Source organism: Aythya ferina (assembly GCF_964211825.1).
Source record: "Aythya ferina genome assembly, chromosome: 8".
Taxonomy (NCBI): Eukaryota; Metazoa; Chordata; class Aves; order Anseriformes; family Anatidae; genus Aythya; species Aythya ferina.
Window position 1 is genome coordinate 21541586 of NC_140304.1, and position 25693 is coordinate 21567278.

At 35.6% G+C, this 25693-nt stretch overlaps 1 protein-coding gene across 3 annotated transcripts in view; it reads left to right on the forward strand.

Annotated features, from left to right (window-relative positions):
- ZZZ3 (zinc finger ZZ-type containing 3) overlaps positions 1-25693 on the forward strand; it is a 63789-nt gene that overhangs the window by 16619 nt on the left and 21477 nt on the right. For all 3 annotated transcript variants that reach the window (XM_084528660.1, XM_084528662.1, XM_084528661.1), the window contains exons 2-3: positions 8850-9006; positions 13532-15090. In XM_084528660.1, the coding sequence (XP_084384786.1) occupies positions 13583-15090 (1508 nt within the window). In that variant the 5' untranslated portion in view covers positions 8850-9006; positions 13532-13582. The remainder of the gene's footprint in view (positions 1-8849; positions 9007-13531; positions 15091-25693) is intronic.

Here is a 25693-nt window from a genome sequence, read left to right on the forward strand (position 1 = left end):
TTGAAGCATTTAGAACTATAATTTGATCAACCCCTTAGTTTAGAGAAGAAGGCGTTGCTCTCTTTGACTCTACCAACACCAAGCACCATTAGAACCTCTTGGCCAGGTAGGCTAAATTTAGCAGGGGGTGTAGATCTTAGAAGTGTGAAGAGTTTGCAGCTTGCCTGAAAGCTGGAGTCTGCTTTTTATGAGAGATTGCAGTCTGACCCCAGCAATTACCTGCTCTGTATGGTTTGGTAGCAGTATATGTGCTGCATGTGTAGAGTGGAATTGGTCCTTGAGTCTGGGAGATGGCCAGAGATGGGAACATGGTTTTTCAAAATGTTGGAGGCAAGGTGGGATACGTGGCAGAACTGGGCCTCATTTAGGATGACTAGGAGCCAGCCCACAGGATAACAGTTTTGTTGGTCTGCTTATAGAATAACAGGTTTATCTCGTAGACTGAGTCACAGGTATTATCAAATGGAAATCAAGTGGTTAGAATGTGTTACTTGAATGGAGGTAATTGGAAACAAATCCTTCTTCTTCCTTGGGTACAGAGGGGAACATTTTAAGTTTTGATTAAAAAAATGAAAAACATTTAAGTTCTGATACAATACTAAAAAAAAAATTAGAGAAAGTGTTGTGTGCCTCATGCTCCCATTTTTCTAAATTTTCTGGTTTGATACTTGCCTTAATACCTGTTGCAGTGGTACTGCCAAGTGCAGTGCTTGGAGAACACCTGATTGTGTACATAATACCACTCCATCTTGTACGTCATGGTTTGTCATTATGGTAGCTTTCTGAGGCTTATGTAGCTGATGCTGTAATTTTCCTATAAAAAGTACATTAACTGGCGTATTTCAAATGCATGCCCTTGACTGAAAGTCATCTGGGATAAAAATACACATTTGTATTTCATACAATACAAGCGTTGCAGTGTACTTCAAAAGGTGGCACAGTTGCAGTTGTTTTGCAAGTAAATCAGAGTAGCTGTTCCTGGTGTTGTATCCTGCAAATAGGAGCAGAGGTGCTACAACTTGTCTTGGGGCTTTTTAGAAAGTACTGTTTTTCTTCAACTTCCTTTTTATAGGTAAGCTATTAGCAGGGTTATTAACTATTTGATGACTTCTGGCAATAGCAGCCTTCCTTTTGGAAAAAATGACTGTCTTTTTGTGCTTGGTATTTTTTGCATATTGTAATAATAATTGGGAAACAAGACCCATTTTACCTATTTTACTTTATTGGTGTATAATTATGTGGTTGAGAAATTAAATACAATTGGAGACTATTCTGTTATAATAGCATTTTGATAAATGGTTACTGTAATCAAGTTGCTGTTACGAATTTTATAACAAATTTTCAAAATATGTGGTTAATGTATCTGAAAGATATTAGATGCTTTGGTTATCCTGCACAGGAGATGTTCTTTGGGTAACAGCAAAGCTATTTAGCAGCTGAATGGTTTCACCTGAGAAGCAGTGAGAGTTTCACTGGACTGATCACAGAATGGCTCAGGTTGGAGGGGACCTTAAAGCTCATCCAGTTCCAGCCCCATGGTACAGGGGGATGAATAGGCAGAGGAGGCAAGAAGGACGAAGTGATGGGCAGTAAATGAGCTTTAGCATGACTTTCTGAAGTGGCGCATGGAAGTTACTTGCCTACTCTTTAATTTTCTGGAGAAGTGTCTTGTATCAGCCAACAGTTACTGACCTTACTGGTCAGTCAATAAAAGGAGGAGTGTTGAGTTAAGGCTACTTGCTTTATGCTAAATGCAGTTTGTATTAAATGGCTTCACAGTAATTTAATTAAACCTCTTGTGCGTTTTTCCAGTATGTTAAGAGGAAGCAGTGCTAGGAGATGCATCAAAGTGTGGAATCTATTTGATTTTTCCTAGGGCTTTGTTTGGTACTGCTTACAAAGTTCACGTCTTCACCTTTTGTTCCTGCCACATGAACTCATTCACACTTGTGCTGCAGCATGCTGGCCTTTTAATTTCATCCACCGAGACCCATCTGAAAAGATACAAAGAACAGTTGATATTTTTCATCTTAGACATGTTTGCAGATCCATTTCATATTACAGTTGCACAAATATTTCTATACACTGTTGTCACAAACACTAGTGGCAAATCCTTGGTGTGGTGTGCTGGGGTGGTGGCTGGGGGTTGGTTGTGACTTGGTAAGATCCCAGATTGTGCAAGGTCTGCCTGCTTCCTCCAGTTATTCCCAGTTCTAGTTTCCCTCTTGCAGTTGTAAGCCCACTGTTTTCTACTAATTCTTCATAATTTCCAGTCTGTCTCTTTTCCTAGTCAATACCCACTCACTTTGTTAATCTAAGTGCTCTCCTTACCCATCTGTTTGTGCTTAGCATTCCCCTTAGCCTGCCTTCATCACAGCTCTACCAAGCATGGAGGTAAGACAAACTCCTTGAAAAAAACGTCAGCTGTCCTAACCAGTAAGAGGATTGGATTGTGGTGGTCGTTTTTTTTTTGTTTTGTTTTGTTTTGTTTTTTAATTCCATATTTGTGCACAGAAATGACTATTTTGACTGAAAATTGAGGGGAAAGGCAGCGGGGTGGGAGTAGCAGTACAAGGCAGATGCCTCAGTGTACGATTTCAGCACAAAATCCAATTTGGCCAAGATACAAGAAACTGAAAGCAGTTTAGGTCTTGTCTGTAAGGAAAAGAAATCTGATAAGAGTGCTTTCTTTTTCTAGAGTTCTGTTGTATAGGTACACTTGCATAATTTATGCTTGCTTTTATATAAATTGGCAGCCTTTTGTTAGAATTTGCCTAGGAAAGGGGTTATGCCTCTATCATAACTATTCTCCTATTAAATTCCCTAATGTGAGTAGCAGCCTTTTGATAACCTCCTGCTGACTGGAAGGGTTACAGAGGGACAGATGGGCACTGCTAGTCATTCTCCTATAACTTGCTGTTTTGACATTTCTCTTTATTTTACGGATTTAAAGAAAGAAGGGTCAATGTGAAACAGTGCAAAGAAGCTTATATGATGGAGAACAGGAGGATAAGCTTATGTTTATTTTCACACATTTGGTTATTTAAATACCAGATTCAGGTTGTTATTCTTCAATATAGGGTGGGATTTTTTGTTATTTTTTTCCCCCAGAAGAACTAGAATCAGCTTTTTTTGGTAAGATTCTTTCTAAAGACCTTTTTTTTGTCTTGTCTAAGAATAGTTTTGTCTGGCCATGTGAATCTTTCTATTTTAAGGAAGAAAATGAACATATTAAGCTATCCATTGCGGTTTGTCTCCAGTTTAGTGTGTTTTTGGTAAAGCATATCCCTGCCAGTTTAAAGTGATATGACTGTATAAAAACAAAAAAATGCGTTAATTTTTTTTTTTTTACCATTCTAAATTTTTCTTTTTTTTTCCTTTATTTTCTTTGTTTCATCTTGCTGTCCTGATATGAGATAAGTATAAGTAGTATAACTCCTATTCCAACAAACTATTTGGCCATATGTAGTGTAATTTTACTGTGTCGGGGATAGCTGAAATCTGAGAATAGTTCCAGGCTGTGGGGCCTTTTAACACCTCTTTTTGCTCTTACTGCCTTTAGGCTTTCGTTATAGCTTTAAGTAACTTATGTATTATCCTTGGTGCAGATTGTTTCTATACTTTGAAAGCATTGCTTGTCTTTGATGTAATGCGAAATCAGAAAACTATAGTGCCTTCTTCACAAAACTAAATTCTTGCTAATGCAGCTATGTGTGGGAAGGGATGCTGGCATACTTGATTGTGATAGACTGGTGAATATAATTTGTTAAATGGAATTCATCCCTAATTTGGTAATGCCACTTTGCTAGGAGGTGATATGCTTTGTATGTGAAGATAAACCAAAGTCCTGATAATCTGAGGTCTGTCTGCGCAGATGCTCTTCCGTTCAAAGATGTTTTTTTTCTTGCACAAATATTCCTGTAAGTGATTAGATTCTGTTTACATGACTAGCTTCTGCAGTTTTCATTGGATACAACAATCGTTGCATTTTTAAAGATGTTCTAAATAACATACTGCCGCTCTACAGAGGATTTATGAATTGCTATTTTCTAGCACAGAGATGCCCCAGTTTTATTTAGTAGCATTAGCAATCCCTGAATATTCTTTACTTTTGAGGTACGCATTTAAGTAGTACTATGCAAGCTTAAAATTTGTATAGTCTAATTGCTTGTTCTGTCACTCAAGTAATGTGGTCTGGAATGTATAGCTGATAAGAAGGTAAATGGCATAATGAGCAGGAGATATGTAGGCAGTCAGAACACAAAAGCTATTCAAGATACCTTTGGTATAATTTGATGTAGAAAATAGAAAACCAGCAGATATAACACCGCTCCCTCCACAAAGGGAGTGCAGCAAATTTTGTGTCCTGCTAGTGATTAAAGATTGTGTGCGTGTGTGCTTAATGTATGGATACCCTAATTGATAAGAATGTATGCCGTGTGCATAATAGGCCATAATGACAAACAGGAGACTGATAAATGTTACGCGTTTTCTTTGTTAAACCGCTCTAACGTAGAAGAATGAGTTACAGATCAACTCAGATCAAACACAGTTTGTCAACTCTGATGGAGTCTTAAGAGAAGTAGGATTTAGAAAGAGGTTTGACAAGAGCCACTTGGGCTCTCAGTTTTGTATATGTGCTCTGATACACCTCGAGGAGGTTCTTGGTACGCAGCTCTGCCCTGAAATGTAAATGGTGGCCAGCAGTTCAGAGTGCTTCTGGAGAGGCTCTGAAAGAAAGAGAGAATGTTTATACGTTCAGAAATATGGCAGATTTTTCTATATACTTGCGTGAAAATCATAGTTATTTTAATAGTTACGTTGGGTACATTGTAATAGTTGTGTAGAAAAACACTAGGTCGCTGGAAGCAGCATTTCAAAATTAGGGGGCTAGATTGGGATGAGATGCAGAATAATTGAGTGACCATTGTGTCAAACCAGCTAAATTATGCACAGTCTTAAACTCAAATCATACCATCTTACTGTTATTGGTATGGATTTCTTTCGTTTTGTTTTCCTTCCTAGGAAATGTTCTGTGTTTTAGTCTTAGTATTAAAGAGGCATGTGCAGAAGCGATGCTTCTTCTGAGGTATTACCATTTGAAACAGACAATGTAAAATCTGGCACAGTTTTTGTTTAAAGAATAAGATGCAATGCTTTAAAAAATATATATATATATTAAGGACTCCCCAGTTGTGTTGACAGAAAGAAGTATGATTAAAGACTTGTGACTGAACTAGCAAATTGTGCTATCTTCCTTTCAGGCACGGTCCCACAGATCTAGAACAGAATGAAAATAAACCAGGAGGGGGTGACAGTGCGTGTGTGTCACACTTGTTCTTGTAAATGGCAACTAAACCAGTAACAGATTTGGGGATTTACTGTGGTATGGGACTTAAGAGTGCTACTGCCAGCAGATATCCGCAGCTGTAGTATCAGCACACAGGAAAATGTTGATCTTTATGACCACGCATATTATCATTGTGCACAAATAGAAAGAGATTATTGGTTCCAACTCAGAAGAATAGGAAGAGAACAGATAATTTCTCATTATATAAAAATGATTCATTATAATCTAGATGAGATGAACGAAGTATTTTATTTTCTAGGGTTGAATTGATGTGGAAGGCTGTGATTATTGTCAATTGCCATAAAATATGCAACAGCAAATAAGTATTAGAGACTTTTCTGTTGCAAGGGTCTCTTTCTTTCTACCACACAGGTATGAGATTTTTGTGTCTTTTTTTTTTTTTCAAGTTGTATATAATGTTAATGTATCCATTGGAAGTACCAGATATATAGAGCACCACCACACAATTACAGTAGAGGCTGTGGTGCTTTGCTCCTTTCAGGTCCTCTATGCAGATACGCCCCATATGTGCCTATATTGAACTCTTCTTTAATGCTGCTTTTCTAGCTTAGGGCTATGTTGAATGTACTTTCTCTCTCTAGCTGTGTGTGTGTTTCTTAGTTCTTGGGATTCCTTTAAATCCTTTAAATAATTGACTTGTACGTGGTTCCCAGATACCCAGGGCTGGCTTAACCCAGTTAAGAAATGGGTTATCCTACATATTTAGGAAGGAACTGTCTTCAAGTGTTTGTATCAATCTTTGTAAATTTGTTTGCCCTGTTGCAGGAGGTTTTTTGTGCACACAAGTCAGTATTTACTAGCCTATTTGCTAAGTAGGCTTCTGGTTAACTTAATCTGACTGCAGTGTTAATTAGGGAAGTCCACACAAAGCTGTGTAATGCTTCAGTCTGACTGTGAAGAAGTGCCGCACTGATTAATGTATGACCATTCCCTATAAGGTTTCAGTATCACTACTTGTGTCTCACTGCTTACCCCTCTCTCCCTATGGGAGATGCATTCAGAGTCTTTCTTTAAAGCTTTGTCTCCATCTGTGTTACATTCTACATTCATCTGTAATTTCTCACTCCTTCGTTTTTAGTGGGCTTCACACACACCAGACCACGTTGTTTCTTAGCTAATTCTTTAGAGTCTTTATTGCAATATTTGCTTTTTTAAAGGTTGATTTTGTTCCCTGAAGAAAGCTTTAATCCTCCTAGAGTGTTTAGTTTCCCTTGCACACCTTACTCGAATTCATAAATACTTTAAGAGTGGTGCCTAAAACATAAGATTAGGCTTCCAGTGAACTTCTCAACCATGGAATATGTATTTGTGCTAGGTGAAAAAAAATCATTCTAATTAGTTTTGAAATAGAAAGAAATAGTTTATTTTCAAGATGTTTTTGCCAAATGAACTTCTAAGTTGATGAATTTAGAACTCAGTAAGTTATCTTTTTTTTTTTTTCTAGTTTTTAAGCAGTAATCAAGGTGCAGTCATTTCAGTGTATCCTGATTAAAGGTTTGTTTTGGAGTTTGGTGGTATTTTCTGGTCAGTTTAGTTTTTGCAAAGCAGGTAACAAAAAGTTGGGACTAGGTATTTTTTTTTTTTCCCCCCACCTTGGGTTCTTCTAATGTGATACATTATTTCTTCTGTTTCAGATATCTTCTTGCTCTCCCAAAAGGCCACCAGGCACAGCAGGGGGGGGTTTCTTTCCTGCAGGGAGTAAAATAGGGTTGTTTTGGAGGAGAGGAAATTAGGGGAGAGAAAGTATACAAAGCAGTTAAAAGCCTGCCATTGCTAGTTTGGCCGTTCCTGAAACAACTTACACAAATGCCCATTTCTTATGGACTGGTAAAGTAATGAAAATTTTTGAGATCAGGATTTCTTCTGTTTGACGTCCAGTTGTATATAGTATCTTACGCTTTTCCTGTATTTTAAGTTTTACCAACATTACTGAGCAATGGCATTTTTGTTGTGGTATGATTTTTTTTTTTTTTTCTTTCAAAAATCTGTCAAAATCTGTCTTTTTGTAGTTACGTAAAGTTACTCTTAAAGGGATAAATAAGAAAGATAACTACAGGTTTAAGTAACTGAGAACATACCAGAGTACTAAAAACAGAAGAAATTTGATATAGAGGGGGGAGAAAACAGCCAGAAATCAGTTCATATTGGAGCTCTTCATGGAGTCTTATGTTCTGGGTATGTTCCTGGTACAGCTAGGTAGCTGCTGTGCCTTTTTGCTTATTCTTTCCAGTCATTTACCTCTAGGGTTTTCAAATATTTTGCCTTGCCTTCATGTTTTTCCATTCTTTATTTGTCTTTTATTTTGACAGTTTCCTGCTTTTTGTTAAATTCAGAAATTCCACTGAATAATTGAAATCTCATTTGATTTAGTTAGCCATGTAATAGAATTTGTGATACTTCATTTAACATCATTGTAGAAATATCTTTTATTATTGAATTTCACTATAACCAGATATAATTAATCTGTTCTGTTCTTACCTAGATGAATTTGTATTTTGAATCCCTAACATGATAGGGAATTCATTTTCAACTCTTACCAGTATGATACTATTAGTAGGTTCAAAGTAAACAAGACAATTTCCCAAGGCTTTTTACATTTATAATCCAAATATAATAATGGTGTAGAAAGACAAATGTGGAGAAACCTGTCAGCTTGTGGTTTGCACCGTGACGTTACTGAATTTTCAGTATGAAAATAAGATCACTCTAATTAATTTAATAGAAGATGAAGAAAGATTCAGTAATCTCTATTCCATAGGGATCTGTGGTGCCTCCGTAATACCAGCTGTTCTTAGGTTATATGTGATTCCTGGTGTGATTCTTCATTAATGGCTGTTAGGTATTGGCACTGGTGCCTGTACTCCAGAGACAGCTGGAAGCAGGGTGCTTTTTATTCTGTACATTTACTTATGCCTTTCCATGTCAAAATTGGTTCACTTCCACTGTAAACAAAGTATTTTTGCTTGTTTTCCTTGTGAGAAGAATAGGTTTGATGTGAACTCTGGAAAGCATGTCACTTAATTAAGGGTAGATCAGGGATTTAGAGCTAATGTAGATTTTAAGTTGGTGAAAGTTGAATAGCAGAATAATTATTTTTCACTATGTATCTAATTATAAAATATATTTAATAAAGTATTTCATAATTCATTGTAATCTATATTTTTCACTACTTACTTTCTTGTGTCTCTTGAAGTATCTTCTGAGGTTTGAATACCATGACTCCTTTGTGAATTGATTTTCTCGCGTATCGTGAGTGTACTATACCAAGTCACTTAATCCAAGGTATTTTACATTTGAAACCTGAATTAGCATTTCACATTCTTAATTACTTTATAACATACTGTTCTTTATGTAGGACACTTGTAAAACTGGTAATTGCTTCAGGAAAGCCTCTTTACTATATACTGCTGCATTTTTCTTATTTTTTAATGAAATAACTTACATGTTTTATTGATGTCCTTTGTCCTTTTCTCAACAGTTTTCAAAATCTTGCTAATGTGATGGCATAAACTAGTAAAAAGGCATTTGGATTACCTCATGGATGTCAGCAATGGTGTTTGATATTGTTAGAGTGGTGCAGTGGGAGTCTGCTGTATGAAACATCAGAAGTTTATATTTCTTCTAGTTTTGCAATGGTAAGATTTTATGTTTTGTTATAAGTAAATAACTGTTCTGTAAGATTTCTTTCTTTAGCAAATAACAGCAGCAAATTAGTTAAGATTTTTGTCTTGTATATTATTTCTAATTTGTTGAGTTTAACAGTAGTTTCTTGCCAAAGTGTACGTTAGAACTTGTTTTATTTTATTTTTTCAATATCCGTTTCAAATGTCAGTTACTGATCCTTATGTATGCTAGGCTTAATTACAAAACCTAAGTGAAATGGAGTATCTAAATGACCTTGTTTTTCGTGTTTGGGTTCTTCCTCAAATGAGAATGCTCTCTAGAAAGCACTGAGCTCGTACATGAAAGGGGAGAAAATATGGGCAAGTTGATGCATGCAGAAAATAGTTACGAACAACTATTGTAGACAACATATCGTTAGTTTTTTTTTTTTTTTTACCTCTTCAGCTCAACTACTGATGTTTTCCCCATTTGCTGTCTTGCTATTTATATTTGCTCCTAAGACAGAGTTTATTGGACAACCTGCGCTTCGTCCTGAATTGAACAAAATGGAAGTTAATAGGATAGCAGTTGTTCACACCTGTATCTCCCGGAATACAAACAGCACTCCTTTACAGACATAGATACTCATGTAGGACAGCAGGAGTAAGCAGGAGGGTTTTAGCAGTACAAATAAAACTCAGTTTGGGGAGCGTTCGAAATTTCCATTTCATAATTGTTTTTTTTTTCGTTGTTGCATGGTTGGTTATGCAGCACATCCTTGTCAGTGTTCTGTAAAGGCGAAGTACTTAAAAAGGGGGAAAAAAAAAAAAGGGAAAGTCACGTACAGTGTGGTTCAGCCAGTCCACTCTTCTTTTCCAGCAGCACTGCTGGCGCGTTGCTTTTCAGGAAGTGTGTGGCTGAGAAAAATGCTGCTGTTCAAGTGCCTGCCCTTTAATATTATCCTAGCAGTTCAACAGTGAGAGTGGCTAGGGCTAGCCATTATTCTACGGCAGGAAAGTAGGAGTGTTTTTCCTTGCTTTGTCCTGAGTTTTGGAATGTAGGGAAGATTCCAGAACATCTGGGAGGAGCAGCGCAAGAATTCCATGGTATAAACATCACACTTTTCTACAGGCCTTCCACTCCAACTACTACGGCATGTCTTGGATGAAGGCCTTCCAAAACCTGGCTCTGCCCCCACTGAGGGGAACAGACGGGAGGAAGAGCTCTTTCTAGCATAGTGTAACATACAGTGTGCTAGGGGTCTGTTCTGAAGTTCCTGGTTCTAAGTTACCAAATAATTTAGACTGTAAGCTCTGAGGGCTGCACTGGACTTGATAGTGGTGATTTTGACAGCATTGTTTTTTGGTGACTTGTTAGATACCTTTGGGGAATTGATTAATGTTGCTGTACGAAGCAGAATACTGTTTTGTCTAAAGATTCATAGCAACAGTTCTCCATACTACACAGTACCATCTTAACAAAAATATGCTATGTTGTGTTGAATTTCCATAGTATGCATTATTTACTTGAACAGGTAAAACAGGTTAAAAAAACACAACTCTCAAACAATTCTGTCCTCCTGTCTTTGTTTGGTATCCTAAGAGCTTTTTTTTTTTTTTTTCTGTCTTCGCTTTCCTTTTTGATTGGCCTACTTTATGAAGCTTAGAGTTGCCATGTTTTATACAAGGTACAAAGAACCTGCCCTATAGTTGAAAAGTGACCTTAAAACAATGCTATGCTCAAATATTTTTACCTGAAAAAGGAATTGCAGCAATGACTCTACAGAGAGATGTGTTGCTGAATTTAAATTTATATTGTTGCTGTGTGTGATTGATTCAGATTTAGCAAGTTCTGTTCAGTCCTAGCCAAATTAGAACTGTTCGTAACTGGTACTAATAAAAATTGTATTTGGGGTTTTGCTTTGGAATGTATTTAGAAAAATGAAGATCCTTGTGAATTAGAAAAAATACGTATTTTCAGTTAATCCACTGCAATCATGTTTTTAAGTAAATATTAGAAATTTGGAAGTCTTCTATCTTATTCACATTTATTATTTTGGGTTAGAGTTTTCTGTTCAGTACTTTGGAAGTCTGTGTTTCCAGCTTTACGCTTGAGATTTTAAAACAGAACTTTTTTTTCTGTTTTAACTGGGACCAAAGAAACTACTGTCCATAGTACCTAATTGATTGTTGATCTGGAGCTAAACTACTGAGCACTGACAGTATATAGCTCCAACTATAGCCGAGGTACTGTATAAGGTATTGTTTATGCTGTCAGAATTAACTAATAATGATAATCTGTCTGTTCTCTTCAGATTAACAAAATTTATCCTCCCCACCAGCCTTCAACTTGTCTTGCTAGTTGAAAAGCTAGAGAGAAGAATTGTATGGCTATTTGTACTGGGTCTGGCTGGAATGTTAACTTTCCCGGCAGCAGCCCATTCAGTGCCGTACTCTGTACTTGTAGCTGGAACAGCAGTGTTATCACACCAGTGTTGTGTCTACTGCTGAGCAGCAGTGGCACAGCATTGGGCCTTTCTCTAACCCTCCTAGGGGGTGGGCAAAAAAGTGAGGAGAGAAACATCACTAGGGCAGCTGACCTAAACCAATCAAAGGGATATTCCATACCATGTGGTGTCACACTCAGCAATAAAAGGTGGAAACAGGAAGAAGAGGGGAGGGGTGGGCTCTCGTTGAGAAGACGTCGGTCCTCCTCTCGAACACCGGCTGCGTGCGTTGAGGCCTTGCTTCAAGGACGTGGTCAATCATCGCTCATTTGTGGGAAGTAGAGAGTAATTTCTTTCCTCTGCACTTCCATATAGCTTTCATTTATTTTGTTTGTTTGTTTTCCTCCCTTTTTCCCCTTTCCCTTTTATTTCCCCTTAGTTAAATTGTTTAGTTCAAGGTAGTCTTTATTTAATTATTATAATTATTTCCCTTTAATTAAATTATCCTTATCTCAACCCGTGAGTTGTTCTTTGCTTTACTTCTCCCCCTCCTTATCTAAAGGAGGGGGAGTGAGAGAGCGGTTGTGGGGTTTAGCTGCCCAGCACGGTAAAACCACCACACTATTGCTCAGTCAAATGCTGCTAAAGCCAGAAGCTTGAGAGTAGCATTTCCATATTCCGTAATTACTTATGTCAATTTATGGCTTTAAGTATAAAAACAGTTTGCTTGTTTTTTTTGGTGGCTGTTTGTGGATTGCTACCAGTAATACATTAGGATTAGTCTAATTTTGTATTCAGCGATTTTCAGAGTTTACAAGCTTTATATTAACAAAGCTAAATGTTAGGGGTTTTTTCATATTACTATAGTTAAAGAGAAACATTTTATTCATGAGCATTGCTTGTATGTATAGCTATATCAAACAATATTTTAGCATGTTTCTTTTACTATGAAAAACTTCTTGTACTAAGAACACCTAAGCAGACAACGTTATTTATAATTACTATTACAATTACTATTAATTGTCAAACTTCAATTGCTTAAGAGGTGTACTGGACTTGTCCCATTCTCTCTTGTCTACTGTATGACCAACTGACACTAAATAGTAGAATTCTGAGAATTTGTGCTCTTATTTTTGTTCTCTTGTTGAAGATTAAAAAAAAATACCTCATGAAACAATTTTCTTCCATTTGTCATTTTCTGCCTTTGAAGAAGCATGTAAAAGGTTTGATTCCATATTTAAGATGTTAAGCTTTCACATCATATGTTAGTGAAACAGGTTCCTGAAATCTGGAATTCAGATAGATGGAAAAGGGGATGGTATGCTATTATGTACAAACGTGAATCTATTCATTATCATGGATATTATGACAGATTCGTGGTGATGTGGAGTTTGACATGTTGAATTTTTAGAGATGAATAAAAAAGGTATAAGAGTGAAGTGACTTTTATGAAAAAACGTTATTTTCAGATTATGCTCCTACATTTTAGCCAGAAATCTCAAATATACTCTCAAACTAGATGTTTTAAACTTACCATTGAGTCTGAATTTACTTAAATCCCATGTAGGTGATGATTCATCAACTCCGTGAAAATTTGGAAAATGGAGAAGGCTTGGAAGGACAGCATTCTAGTACTTCAGAGGAGATTGAGACAGTGGAGCCAGGCTTTTAGTTCACGTCAATAGTGCAAAAATGAGAGATGGTGATCAAAAATTGAATTAGGAGAGGTCCCACCTGGATATAACAAAAGTATTTTCCCTATGAAGACAATTAAACACTGGAACAGGTTGCCCTGAGGCTGTACTCAGAGGTTTTCAAGATCCAACTAGATGTAGTCCTATGTAACCTCGTCTGAATTTTTTGAGCAGGAGGTTAGACCTGAGTAATGTGTTTTTGTTTTAAGCAACAAGTTGAACTAGGTGACCTTAGAGGTCTTTTCCAACCTAAACTTCTTAATGTCCTAATTCATTGGCACATAAAGGAATCATATTATTACAATGAATAGACATGTTCGGTTTTACATTAGATAATGTGGTAATATGTTCTTCAGAATTGCTATATCTGTAGGTGGTTTTGTATTTTTTTTAATTTTTGTTTATTTTTTTTTTAAGGTTTCCCAATGAGTGGATCATGATGAACATACTTTAGGGACTTGCCATAGTATGGCTGCTTCTCGATCTACTCGTGTTACAAGATCAACAGTGGGTTTAAATGGTTTGGATGAAAACTTTTGTGGTCGAACGTTAAGAAACCGTAGTATTGCTCATCCAGAGGAAGTTTCACCCCATCCTCAAGTACGATCGAGGTCACCAAAGAAGAGGCCAGAGTCTGTGCAAACTCAGAAGGGAAGTAACGGTGGAAGAACTACTGATTTGAAACAACAGAGTGCTCGGGAATCATGGGTGAGCCCTAGAAAGAGAGGGCTTTCTACTTCAGAAAAAGATAATGTTGATAAACAAACTGTGGAAAATTGTGAGAAAAGACAAGGAGAACCTGTATCACCAGTATTGAAAAGAATTAAGCGCTGTCTACGTTCGGAGGCACCTAACAGTTCAGAAGAAGACTTGCCTACTAAAACAGAGAAGGAATCATTGGAGCGTAAAAGTTTAGTGTCGGACAATGATGCACTCTCTCCTGGGACTAAGCGAGCTTGTCGATGTCTTATATTGGATGATTGTGACAAAAGGGAAGTTAAAAAGGTGAATGTGTGTGCAGAAGGATTTAATAATTCTGCAGTAGTTGAAGAAATCGCAGGCTACCAGACTGTCAATGGAGTTGGTGAGAGAGACTCAAATTCTCTAAACTGTGATGACTGTCAGTTTGATGGGAACGCTAAGCAAAACAATGCTGGCTCCTGTATGCCCAAGGATAAAACAGTAGCAGAAAATGGAAACTCATTTGCCCATTCTTCATTGTTGCTTAATAGCAGCAAGGAGGACAGTGTTGTAGACCATTATGTGCCTTGCACAAACTCTCAAGAACAGGTAAAGTTAGAGGACCACAAAATAATAAATGACTGCTTGCCTGAAGAGCATGCTAATCAGGCAGATGAGCCAGCTACGGGGTCCTTTTCTGAAATCCAGTCATCTTTGTTGAGGGATTCTGAGGAGGAAGTAGATGTAGTAGGAGATAGCAGTGCCTCTAAGGAACAGTGTGCTGAAAACACCAATAGCAACCCGAATACTCATCATGACAGTACATCAATCTCAGGCGAACCTGAACCACATTCTTCAGTGCTGGACTGTGTTTCAGCTCAAATGACATCTATTTCAGAACTTCAAGAACACAGATATACATTGAGAACTTCACCACGAAGGGCTGCCCCTGCCAGAAGTAGCCCTACTAAAAATAACTCTCCTTGTAGAGAAAACGGACAGGTTGAGGAAAATAATCTTAGTCCCACTGAAAAGAATGTACCTGTAGGTATTAATAATATCAATGGATCTCCCAAAAACTCTGAAGAAATTAAACAGAATGAAAAAGAGAGGAATTGTAATACAGACCATGGGAGTGATGGACTACGAAAGCCACTTTCTGAGGCTAGGCTTGTTGCTGGATATATACCATCTGCCAAAGAGAGTGCCAACAGTCACACTGCAGAGGATGATGAGGAAGAGCCTGATGTGTATTACTTTGAATCAGATCATGTGGCATTGAAACACAACAAAGAGTATGTGTAACTATGGTAACCATGAATTCTGCTTTTGTTTCTTACAAAAATACGTAAATTAATAAGTATTTGAAGTACTGTCACAAAAACTTAAATGCTTTATAATTTTCATAGTCTTCAATCTTAATTTTTCTTCCTTGTTTCTACCCCAAACGAAATTAAACTCCCTATTCAATATGCAGTATGGTACAGCAATGTGGTTTATACATTTCTAGTGATATGGGTTCTTTGGCTAGAAATTGTTTTTGGAAGCACATTTGTTATTTCTTTTCTCTAGAAAGCTAGCTGGAAGCAAAACAAAGAATCTATGACCCCCTAATTAGAAACAGTTCAGTTACCTATCAGCGTATCTAATAGACACAGCACAGACAGCTTATGAAGCTGATATTCTGTTGTATATAGAATTTAAGGTTAGATACCTTGTTTTCATGCTCATGGGAAAAAAACTTTGTTACCACATTAAGGAAGGTCAATTTTTTAAACACAGCAATTTGAGAAATTTCTGCAGAATAAGTTGTGTTACACTGTTGTTTATATTCATTTAAATGTAAATATAAACACATTCTGATTATTATTAGAAAAGAGTACTGATATGTTTTTATATTTATCATCTAAATGTCTGTAAGTAGAGAACTGCGGTAATTGTAAATACATGGTAACTGTGACAGTGATCTTTAAAACAAAAGGGTGCTTTTCTCAGTGAAGAAACTTTATGTGGAGAAAATTTGTCTTCAAATAATAGATCGTGGCAGTTTTTATTTCACAGTCTTTGTTACAGATTTGACTTCTGTGTGTTTTGCTGTTTAGTAGATGCTCTGCATTTTGTTGTGAGTACTGAGGGGCCAAATTCAGATAATCTTCAGTTTGCTTTATGTAGAGAGCTAAAGATATCGCTAGTAGTTTCTGTAATAATCACAGCACAATCATTATGAATAGGGGGCATAAAGCAGAGATGATTGTTTAATCCAGCAGAAGTTTGCCTGTTTTGGGGGGGGATGCTAGAGTTGTATTATTTTTATGATGAAATTTTGCTCAATATTGGATATGAATGCATTATTTTAATCAGAGAAAATTATGGATTAGAGCATGGTTGACACAAACTATCATTTTAAAATAATGATGAACTATCTGTAGCTTCAGCCATCAGTCCAAAGTATATGGACACTTGTTCTGCTAGATAGAATTGTAAATGGAAAAATTGTAAATGGGAAAAATGGACTGTTGTCCTTTGAAATTTTTTAATCTGTATATTGGATGACTTTACTAGTTCTGTTAGTACAAAAATATAATAGTATTGTATCCACTTATTTGGTATTTATTAGGAAGAGTGATGAAGATTAGATCAGATTTTTAGATGTAGTTTCCATTTTAACATCTTCCAAATTAAACATGTCCAAAATGCACAGTTCTTTAAATCAAAATCCGAACTTGAAGGTAAATATGGGGGGGGGGGAAAAGTTTTGTTTTTCCCCTAACAATTAAACACAGATCTAAAGTGTTCTTGAAAAAAATCAGGAATATGCCCTAGTGTTAGCTTTTGAATATAGACTGTTAGAGTATATATCATATACTACATATCGTGTATATATATACTATATATATCATATACTATATACGTAGTATATATATCATATACTATATAATATATATAGTATATAGTATATACTGTTATATACTCTGAAAATGTGAAGAATTGTTCACACTGGCAGACTGTTTGTTAGAGCTTTTGAAATTGGATGTTTGTACAGGTCACCTGCAATTAGGACTTGGTAGCTTGCTATTAACTTGCTGTCTGAATGCAGAACTCCGAAAAAAGTGCTGGTTTTTATCCTATTTTATATTTTACTGATATTTGGTGGTAAAACCAAGTCAAAAGTAGAATTCTCTCCTAGATCAAGAAAGTCATCCCTTCTATTCAGAAGGGAAGCATGCTTCTGAAGGTAGTATTACTTAACTGGATGTTCTTTTCCCTTTAAAAGCATGTTGTTATTATTGGAAAATTACAAACAGCTTTGGGGGGACTGTAGGGCTTATATTTGAAAGAAAATAAATCTAGTATTCTGATGGTTCCTCATGATAATGTGATCCTTCTAAAGAACTTAAATCTATATTTGGTAATCCTTTATCTGGAACTTCATAGTTCAAAAGTTAATCAAATACAGTGCAATACATTCTTTTAAAGATTAAAAATACATCAACATTCATTACAGGGTACTCTTAATTCATGTGTTAGGTTTTGAATTGTGTATTGATTTTACCCCTGTTTAATCTCATATGGTGATTATTTTCAAAAATGGTAGATTGAAAAAAAGAGGTGTTAGCAGAAATGTTTTCCTTGATGTCCCCTTTTTGGGAGACCAAGAATTCCAGGGTTTCCTTGCCATCAGGTACAGGCTATTCATTTTGCCTTGGATAGTTTTGGTTAAACAAAGTATGCTAGTCTTAGGCTTCTTAGATCTGCACACGGTATACAGTTTTGTTTTTCTGTCCTCCATTAGTTTGTGATTAAACTTGTCTTTATGGATGATATTTTCCTTTGGTTTATGTTTCTGTTCACTTTTAAAAGCAAACTCAGAAAGGCATTAGCATCTTGGCTGGGTTCAGGAGACAGATTTCTCCAGTAAGCCATTAATACTGTTCTTTGGATCCGCCGCAGAGGGGAAAAAATCTATATTCTTCTGAGATGTAGAATCAATTTATGTCTATAGACTTAAATTATTTCTTGTTTCATTACATAGTTTGATTAACACACATTCATACAGCTGATTTTCACTCTCCAAGAAATTATTGCAACATTGATAAAATATGAATATACCATAACCTTCAACAGCTGGTGATGCGACTTGCTATAAGAAAAACAAGTGAATGTATATTGTGGTATTTTGTATGAGTATCTGTTGTATTTTGAATGTTAACATCTTTAAGCAACATTCATATGTTAATATTTCTGGGAAAACTGGATGATATGATAGGAAAAATAATTATCACAGAAAGCAAATTATGGAATATTATTTTGACCTTCTCTCAGAACAATAATGGATGCTCCACAAGCTCTTTAATAGGATTTTTCCATCCTACAAAGAAGGATCCAAGATCTCTAAAAAGAAATCTTACTGCAGTGTTAGACATTCATGTAGACGGTAACAGGCTGATCTGGGGGTTGTATAATTGTGAAGTATTGTTAATTTTCCTGTGATTGAACACAATTTGATTTCTTGTGTATTGTAATGCCTCAGAAAAAAATACGGTTTGGTGAATGTTTGAGAACTCGGCTTTTATTTTGTAGCTCAGAAACCTTTACATCATCTTTTGAGATACTTCCATTAAAACAACTTGTTGTTTTAATTTTTACATTGCTAAACTTTATACTCTGTGTTTAGTGTTTTGCATGTGTCCTTTATCAGTAGTGTTGAATATCTCTTTGCTGTATCTTTTTATAGCCTAATTGTTTCTTACAGTGCATTAGCTTATTTTAATTTTCTGTCTTCGCATTACTTTCTTTTCAGTGTATTTTACCCTTTGTCCTGTGTTTCATTTAGTGTTCTTTTGTTTGTTTGTTTGTTTTCTTCTCTTAATCTCTTTGCAAGTTTGCACTGTTTGGCAGGTACCAGGTTATAAGGGACAAATTTTGCTTAGCGCTCTTCTGGAGTTACTGAGGGCTTTAGGTGAAAATGTGATCGAGTTTCCATGTGTATAAGATTCATGTGTATTTCCAAGATAATGTAAATTGTGGTTTGCTTTGTAGGAAGCACTTAGGCCTGTAGGTAAGCCCATTGAAGTACAAGAATTGTGCATGAAGATGCCTACAAGCATTACGTTGCAAGAAATAGTACCCTGTGTTTATTCAGTAAATAAATATTCTCATATATCTTTGTTTTCATTTATTACTTTGTAATATTTAACATTATATTAGTTGTACTGACATTTAATCTGAAGACAGATTAAAATGAATTATTTTAATACATCTCTTAAAACCCAGTCTTGTGAATTCTTACTGCGGGTTTTATTGTTGCAGAGGCCTTGGAAACTTGGACTACATTGGATAGTCCAATAAGATGTAATTGACTATTTATAGAAATACTGTAAATTTATTTGGATGTGTTTAACTTTCAATATTACATGAATGTGAGAAACCAAAGAAACATCTGTGGCATTTTCTGCAGTACTAGATTTGTATTTTATTCAGTGAGTCAGGAATGTTTCTGCCTAATAAATCAGATTTTAGAAGTTTGTCTTATTGCACTTGACTTGCTAGAATACAGTCTGGTGCATCTTGTTATACCAGTTATTTATTTGTTATGCCTAGGTCTTCTTGAAGTGTAACTCTAACATAATTTTGTAGCAGTCTCTTTCATTAAGCTGAATTTCTGTTATTCCCTACACCATCTTTTTTCTTTAACCAGCTGGTAACAAATATTAAAAATCAAGTTACTTCTCGGTGAATATATTTTATGATAAAATCTCAATGTCTATCTTCCAATGTATATTGGTTAAGAATAAAAATACTCTAACTACTGTATTTTATCCTCATGCTTTCAGATATATTGAGATATATATGTCAGAGTTAAGGACAAATGTATCATACAGTATGAATTTATTTTAATGTACAGATAAGATAGTCTAACATTCCTTTGTAGTGAGGGTATGTAGCTATGAGTAGCTAGTACTACAGAATAAATTATCCTTCTCTGTTACTTTTCAGAACATCTTTGTCTTGTCTTCCTGTGCAGCATACAGTTTTATTCTGAGGAGACTGGGTTTTAGATTGTTTCATCATCTTCAGGAGCACAGGGAATTGGTGCATATCAAGTTACTTTTCAGTAGCAGTTTTTATTCCATACTGAGGTGGAGAGCGCTAGGAGAAGGCAATTGTTTTGTAAATACGTTACCTCTGATTTCTCTATAGGAGAATATTCAGCAGCATTGATGAAGTATAAACTTTAGTGTTGAAGAGCAGTAGAAATTAATTGCTAATTTTAAAAAAGCATATATGCCATATGTATTAGATCAGAATGTGTTTTAATTCGTGCTTAGTCTGCTCCATCATAAAGTGGTATGGCACATAGCATTACTTTTTTTTTTTTTAAATTATATCTTAATGTAAAATTTAAGCATACATGATAACCACCACCCCCAAAGGAGTAGGTTCTGTTCCCTGGTAGATGGATCTATATTCTCAGTAAGTAACAAAACATTAAATCGGCTTTAAGTTAAAAATCTCATTTCATGTAGAATTTGAATGCTGCAACTAGTTCATCTGCAAAGTAGAAAAATAAGAAATCAATTAAATACTCCTAGTATGAGTTTCTGATCAACTGCAGAGTGGTAGTGCAGATAATTGTGTTACTAAATCATATCATGCTACTGTAATGGGCATCCAACCAGATTTATTAATCAAATTGTGGTTATATTTTACATCAGCTTAAAATATTCAGGTTTATTTTTTTTGCCTGCATTATTATGTTTTATGACATCCTTCCTATATACTTATCAATGGAAAAAGTTGTAAATGATACAAAATTATTACGAGATCAAAGAAATGTTTAGTAAGAGTATTAATCATAGAATCATGATTTATAATTACATAAACTGCCCAATAAACTCTAAATAATGAAGTTTGTAAGAGGTAATGTCTTGGGTGTGTGCAACATCTGCTTTTTTCTCACCAGTAATAGGCTTATCCCAGCAGCTATTAAATGTCAAGTACATATGTCGAATTCATTTTTCTTTCTCTGAATATATTTGTCTTGCTGTCAGCCACAGTTCAATCCTGGTGAACAGCACTATCAACCCCAGAGCGATCCTCATTTAAATAATGCATCCTGTGGAAATCAAAGCTTGATTTCTCTTGGATTAGTGTCCTTTGCTCCTTGAATTCTCTTCTCGTTTGCCTGATACCTGCTTTTCTTTCTTCTTACTACTCTCACATCCAAGAGTCCTCTGTTGTAGCTTCCTGTCCTGGGAGAGACTGCTTACCTGCTGACTGACATGGTGGTAGTGCGTGCGCCTCTGTGCCTGCTGATGGACTGACCAGGATGCAAAAAGTAACAGCGGAATTCTGCTTGCCTTGCTCTTAGTGGAGCCAGCACTTACCATCTCTCCTGCTTCCCATACTGACAGATTGTAGAGAGACCATGCAGGAACTCATTTATCTTTCAAACTTTGTCGTTCAATATGGCTCAGAAATCACAGAGAAGAAATGCACAAATGAAAAAAAAAAAAAAACAAAAAAAAAAAGAGAAAAAAAAGAGTAACCCACCAATTTACTATTTTAATGCAGAACAATGGTAGAAATTTATTTTCCTATCTGGGAAATTTAGAAATGCTTGCCATTTTTGGAGGATCCTCATAGTAAATCAAATGTTTTTGAGGTGTAGGAAATACCAGAGTTGCAAGAGCAGATGCTGTAGGAAAATCATGGTTCTGATTTTATTAAAAAAAAAAAAAAAAAAAAAAAAAGCATGCACACAGCACAGCTATGTAAAGGTGTGGTTTTGGCTTTACACAAGTCACACTTTAAACAAAAGCAGAAGTGGTGATATCTCAATGCTGCTATACCAGCATAAAAGTATATCTGGTGGGGCAAGGAATAAATGGTAATGTAATTGTCTACCTGATAAGGATGTTCAGATATTTCACTAAAATGTTAATAAGCATAATGGTGCCACCAAGACAATAAGCAGACCCTAATGACTGATACGTGCTATGAGAATGCTGGAGTCTTTTCAGTTTTAACTAACCTAGCTTGAAATGATAACTTCATTACCAGTCTTGTATATTTGTTCTGATCTTATATGAATTTTTGGCAGGATCATGAACCGCAACCTGATTTTAGAGTCAGTCTTTTAGAGAGGAATTGTGTGAGCAGCATGTACTCAAGTTTGGTTTAATGTTGTTAAGTTCTAATCAATATAGGAGTTCCTTTGGTACTAGAAACTACTCTAGACGCTATTTTAAAAGGAGGAAAGATCCTAGGGTTTTGTTTCCTGTATATTCAGGGTTTGATAGGGACGGGTACGTGATTTTTAACTTCTCGTTGCGAATCTTTGTCCATCTTTGTTTTGCTCTGCATAGTTAAAGAAGATACGCTGTTGATTCATGTAAGAAACTTTAAAAGTTCTGTTTCCTAAACAAAGGCCCAAATGTGTTTGTTTCATGGTTTATTATTATAGTGGGTGTTAATAAAAAGATGTTTTACTCCTTTACTTCCTTATTTCTTCCCTCTCTTTCATTTTGTACACACACAAAAAAGAAGATTGAGTAATTCTTTACTGTAAAAATTATTTTTGTTCCTACAGCATGAACGTACACAAGCAAGTTTTTTCCATGTATTTTAGTGAAAACCTGCTGATTAACACAGAATGAATTGAATGAGTTCAGTAACCAGTATTGTCAGCTTTAGTTATGTTTTGTTTTACATAGGTGTTTATTACAGCCTCATCCAAGCATTTAGAAATTGCCATTTTTATTGTTACCAGAAGTCAATTAGTACATACTTTGTTGTTGTTACATGTATAAAGCAAAGATACATTTTAAGTATTTAATTACCTCAGAAGTCTTTTACGTGTTCTAAAGTATAAATAGTATGTATGGATAAAGCACAATAAATTACAGTACATATAAAGAGTTTAAGTTATAGTGGAAAGCAGTTACATAATGAGTTGCAAAATGGGCCCTAAGTGGATTACCTTAGTCACAGTACCTAAGCATTAGGTAAGTAAAAACCTACTGTGTGCTGCTTTCGTCAGGGAAAGGTGCTTTTGTCCTGATGGGACTTGATATATGCCTGTATTTATTATACCCTCAAAGTCTCTTCTGTTTCTGAAGGAATATCAAAAAATGACCTCTCTTCATCAGTCTCTTCTGCTTCCATGTTGCTGTTGTATGTTCTACAAGTCTCGCGTTAGCGTGAATCCCTGCACCTATCCCCAGTGCACTAATATTTTTAGATCTTGAATATACTGTAGAATAATTTGAAGGGAAGTAGGGTCAAAATTTCTGTATCTTGCAGACTTCATGCCAAGCTTAAAAGCTGGAGACTTTATCTGATGTTTATGAACTAACTTAAAAAAAAAAAAATCTTTTAAAAGAGATGATTGATCTGACCTGAAGATTTCTTCAGGAAGCTCATCTGGTACTATAGCTGTCTTGGGTTATACTAGAAATTCTAAGTAATTTTCTTCTATTTACTTGTGTAATTTTACTTGTGTAAATTTAAGTGTATTTACTTAACCTACTACATTAATTTCCAGTCTTATAATACAATCTGTTTAATACCAGTTCTTTTTTAGCTTAGCATCTAATAAAGTTTTTTTCTGATTTGCTGATAGTATGCCAAAATCCAGTGATAAATGATGTGGAAAGCGTTTTTAATACATATATTGCTATAGTGCCAGTAGATGGCACTAAAACAAAGACTTGCTTAGGGCCTTCCAAGGAATGATATACTGATTGTGCACAGAGTTCTTGGAATTGCAAATTACAAAACTAGTTTGTTTTACTGTCATATTTTTTTCTATGTATATTTTAGCCATTTTTTTATGAAAAATGTGTAGTCTTTCATTTAAGATAAATCCTAGCTGCACAAAAAATAATCAAATTTTCAAATGTCATAACATTTTAATTATGGCATATGTATTTTTACCTTCCAGTTCTACTAATAACCCAAGAGTTTTGTTACCATACTACTTACTGTATTGTGAACTATATTCAGGCAACTGTAGAAATGCAGCTAGTGTTTGGGGATTGGAAAGTGGTGACTGACAGCTTCACAGCATTTTCTTGGTCAGGAGAGGACAAGTCGCTTGTTTTTAGTTAGTCAACAAAATACATGTCTTTGCATGGTACTGAGTGGTGATTGTGTGGCAAATGCGGTTGACTTATTCACTTTTTTCTAACCTTTAAGTAATTTCCAAGAGCAGGCAGACAATAAATTACAGAAGGTCTGTAAGCTAACTTAATATTTTAAGGAAAAAAAAAGTTGCTACAGCTTTCCTTTACTAATAAGTGTCACCTGCTAGCTTTATAAAGCTCATTTGTGTATTGCCATCTTTTAAAAAAAATACTGCATAGATTTGCAATAGTGGTCTGACAATGATAAATACATTTAAATAATAAGGGAACAAATTATCTTTGTGATAATAGTGGAAACGTTTTAAATCCATAATTGGTCACACTAAAAACAAGTAGTAAGCTTTCAGCAATGTGTATGTAAGATAGCCTGACTGCTCTGTGAAACTTCGAGGTGGTCAACATCATGTGATTATATAAAGAAGTAAATGTGAGAATTTGTATAATTACTTTGGAGGAGGTTGTGTAGTCATGTAAGGTTGATAAATTAGTTAACATTAGGAAATAAGGACTAAACCTTCAGGTTGAAGGGATTTCAGTCTACGAGTTCCGTTCATTTTCACCTGAGGGGAAAGTAGAATACTACTGTCTCTACCTGCATTATAATTACGTTGAAACATTAGATAAGAAAAAATCGATAAATTCACACTGTATTGTGTTGAGATACCTCTTGCACATTTCAAGTTTGTTGTGTGAGTACTTTAGATAGGTACTTGAAATGGAAATTATTTATGGATGAGAGGGGACCAGTGGCATTCAGTTTTCTTACATGTTCTTAAACATTTGTGGATGAAGACCCCTTAGGTGGCTTGTTTTCGGACAAGGGCCCAGCACGTTTTTATGGCTGCCCCTTACGTTGTCCAGCAGGACAAAACTGATGCTTTACATTTACATAATATATAATATATATTAACTGAAAAGCCTCACTCATTAATTTTTATCTCATTCACTGATTTGAATCAACTGCCTAAAAGTTAAAATCTTTGCTTTGTAGTATGTTTCTCAGATCACTCATTCACTTAAGATTTAAAGTACAGTACGTTCTCCCCTTGAAGGAAGGAGAATCCTTCAGAAACCAGTAACTAGCATCTGACTCTTCCTGCAATACTGAAATCAATTTAGTAAAACATGCTGAATGGCATGGCCTCTTGTACAGGCTGCTGCTAAGTCATTTGCTATAAAAATAGTGTTTTACTATGGAAGTTGTGGAAACACAGAAGTACCGTCAGTAAAATGAGTCTTCCTACAAAATCAATTGTGCTTCAGGTTTTGTATGTTGCAAAAATTTAGTGATTTGAACTGAGTGAAGCATGCCTTCCATCATTGTAGCTGATACAACTGACTGCCTGTGTACTCAAATAATGTATATTTAGTTGTATGACTTTTTTTTTTTTTTCAGAGGATGTGAGTTCATTTTCTTTGGTAATTCCTCACAGATGCTTCATGGGAAATTCTGTAGTTTTCGCTGATAATGTAGAGATGGTTGCTGTTTGGTTGCCTTGTTGAAATATGGATCCAGTTTTGCAGCAGAGTGTTGGGACCCGAGGCACAGCTACTTCCTCCTTCCTGTGTCTGCGGCCTTATGTTCATTAGGCTTTTTGAATTTTGGAGAATATTAGTTCTCAGCTGCAAGAAGTAGTTTAAATCATAATTGCTTTGCCTATTCACAAAGGAACTGGAAGGTGTATCATAGAATTGTTAGCTGCTTTATTTTTGAAGTGTCTTGGAAATGATGTGGATGCCTCTGTCTTTT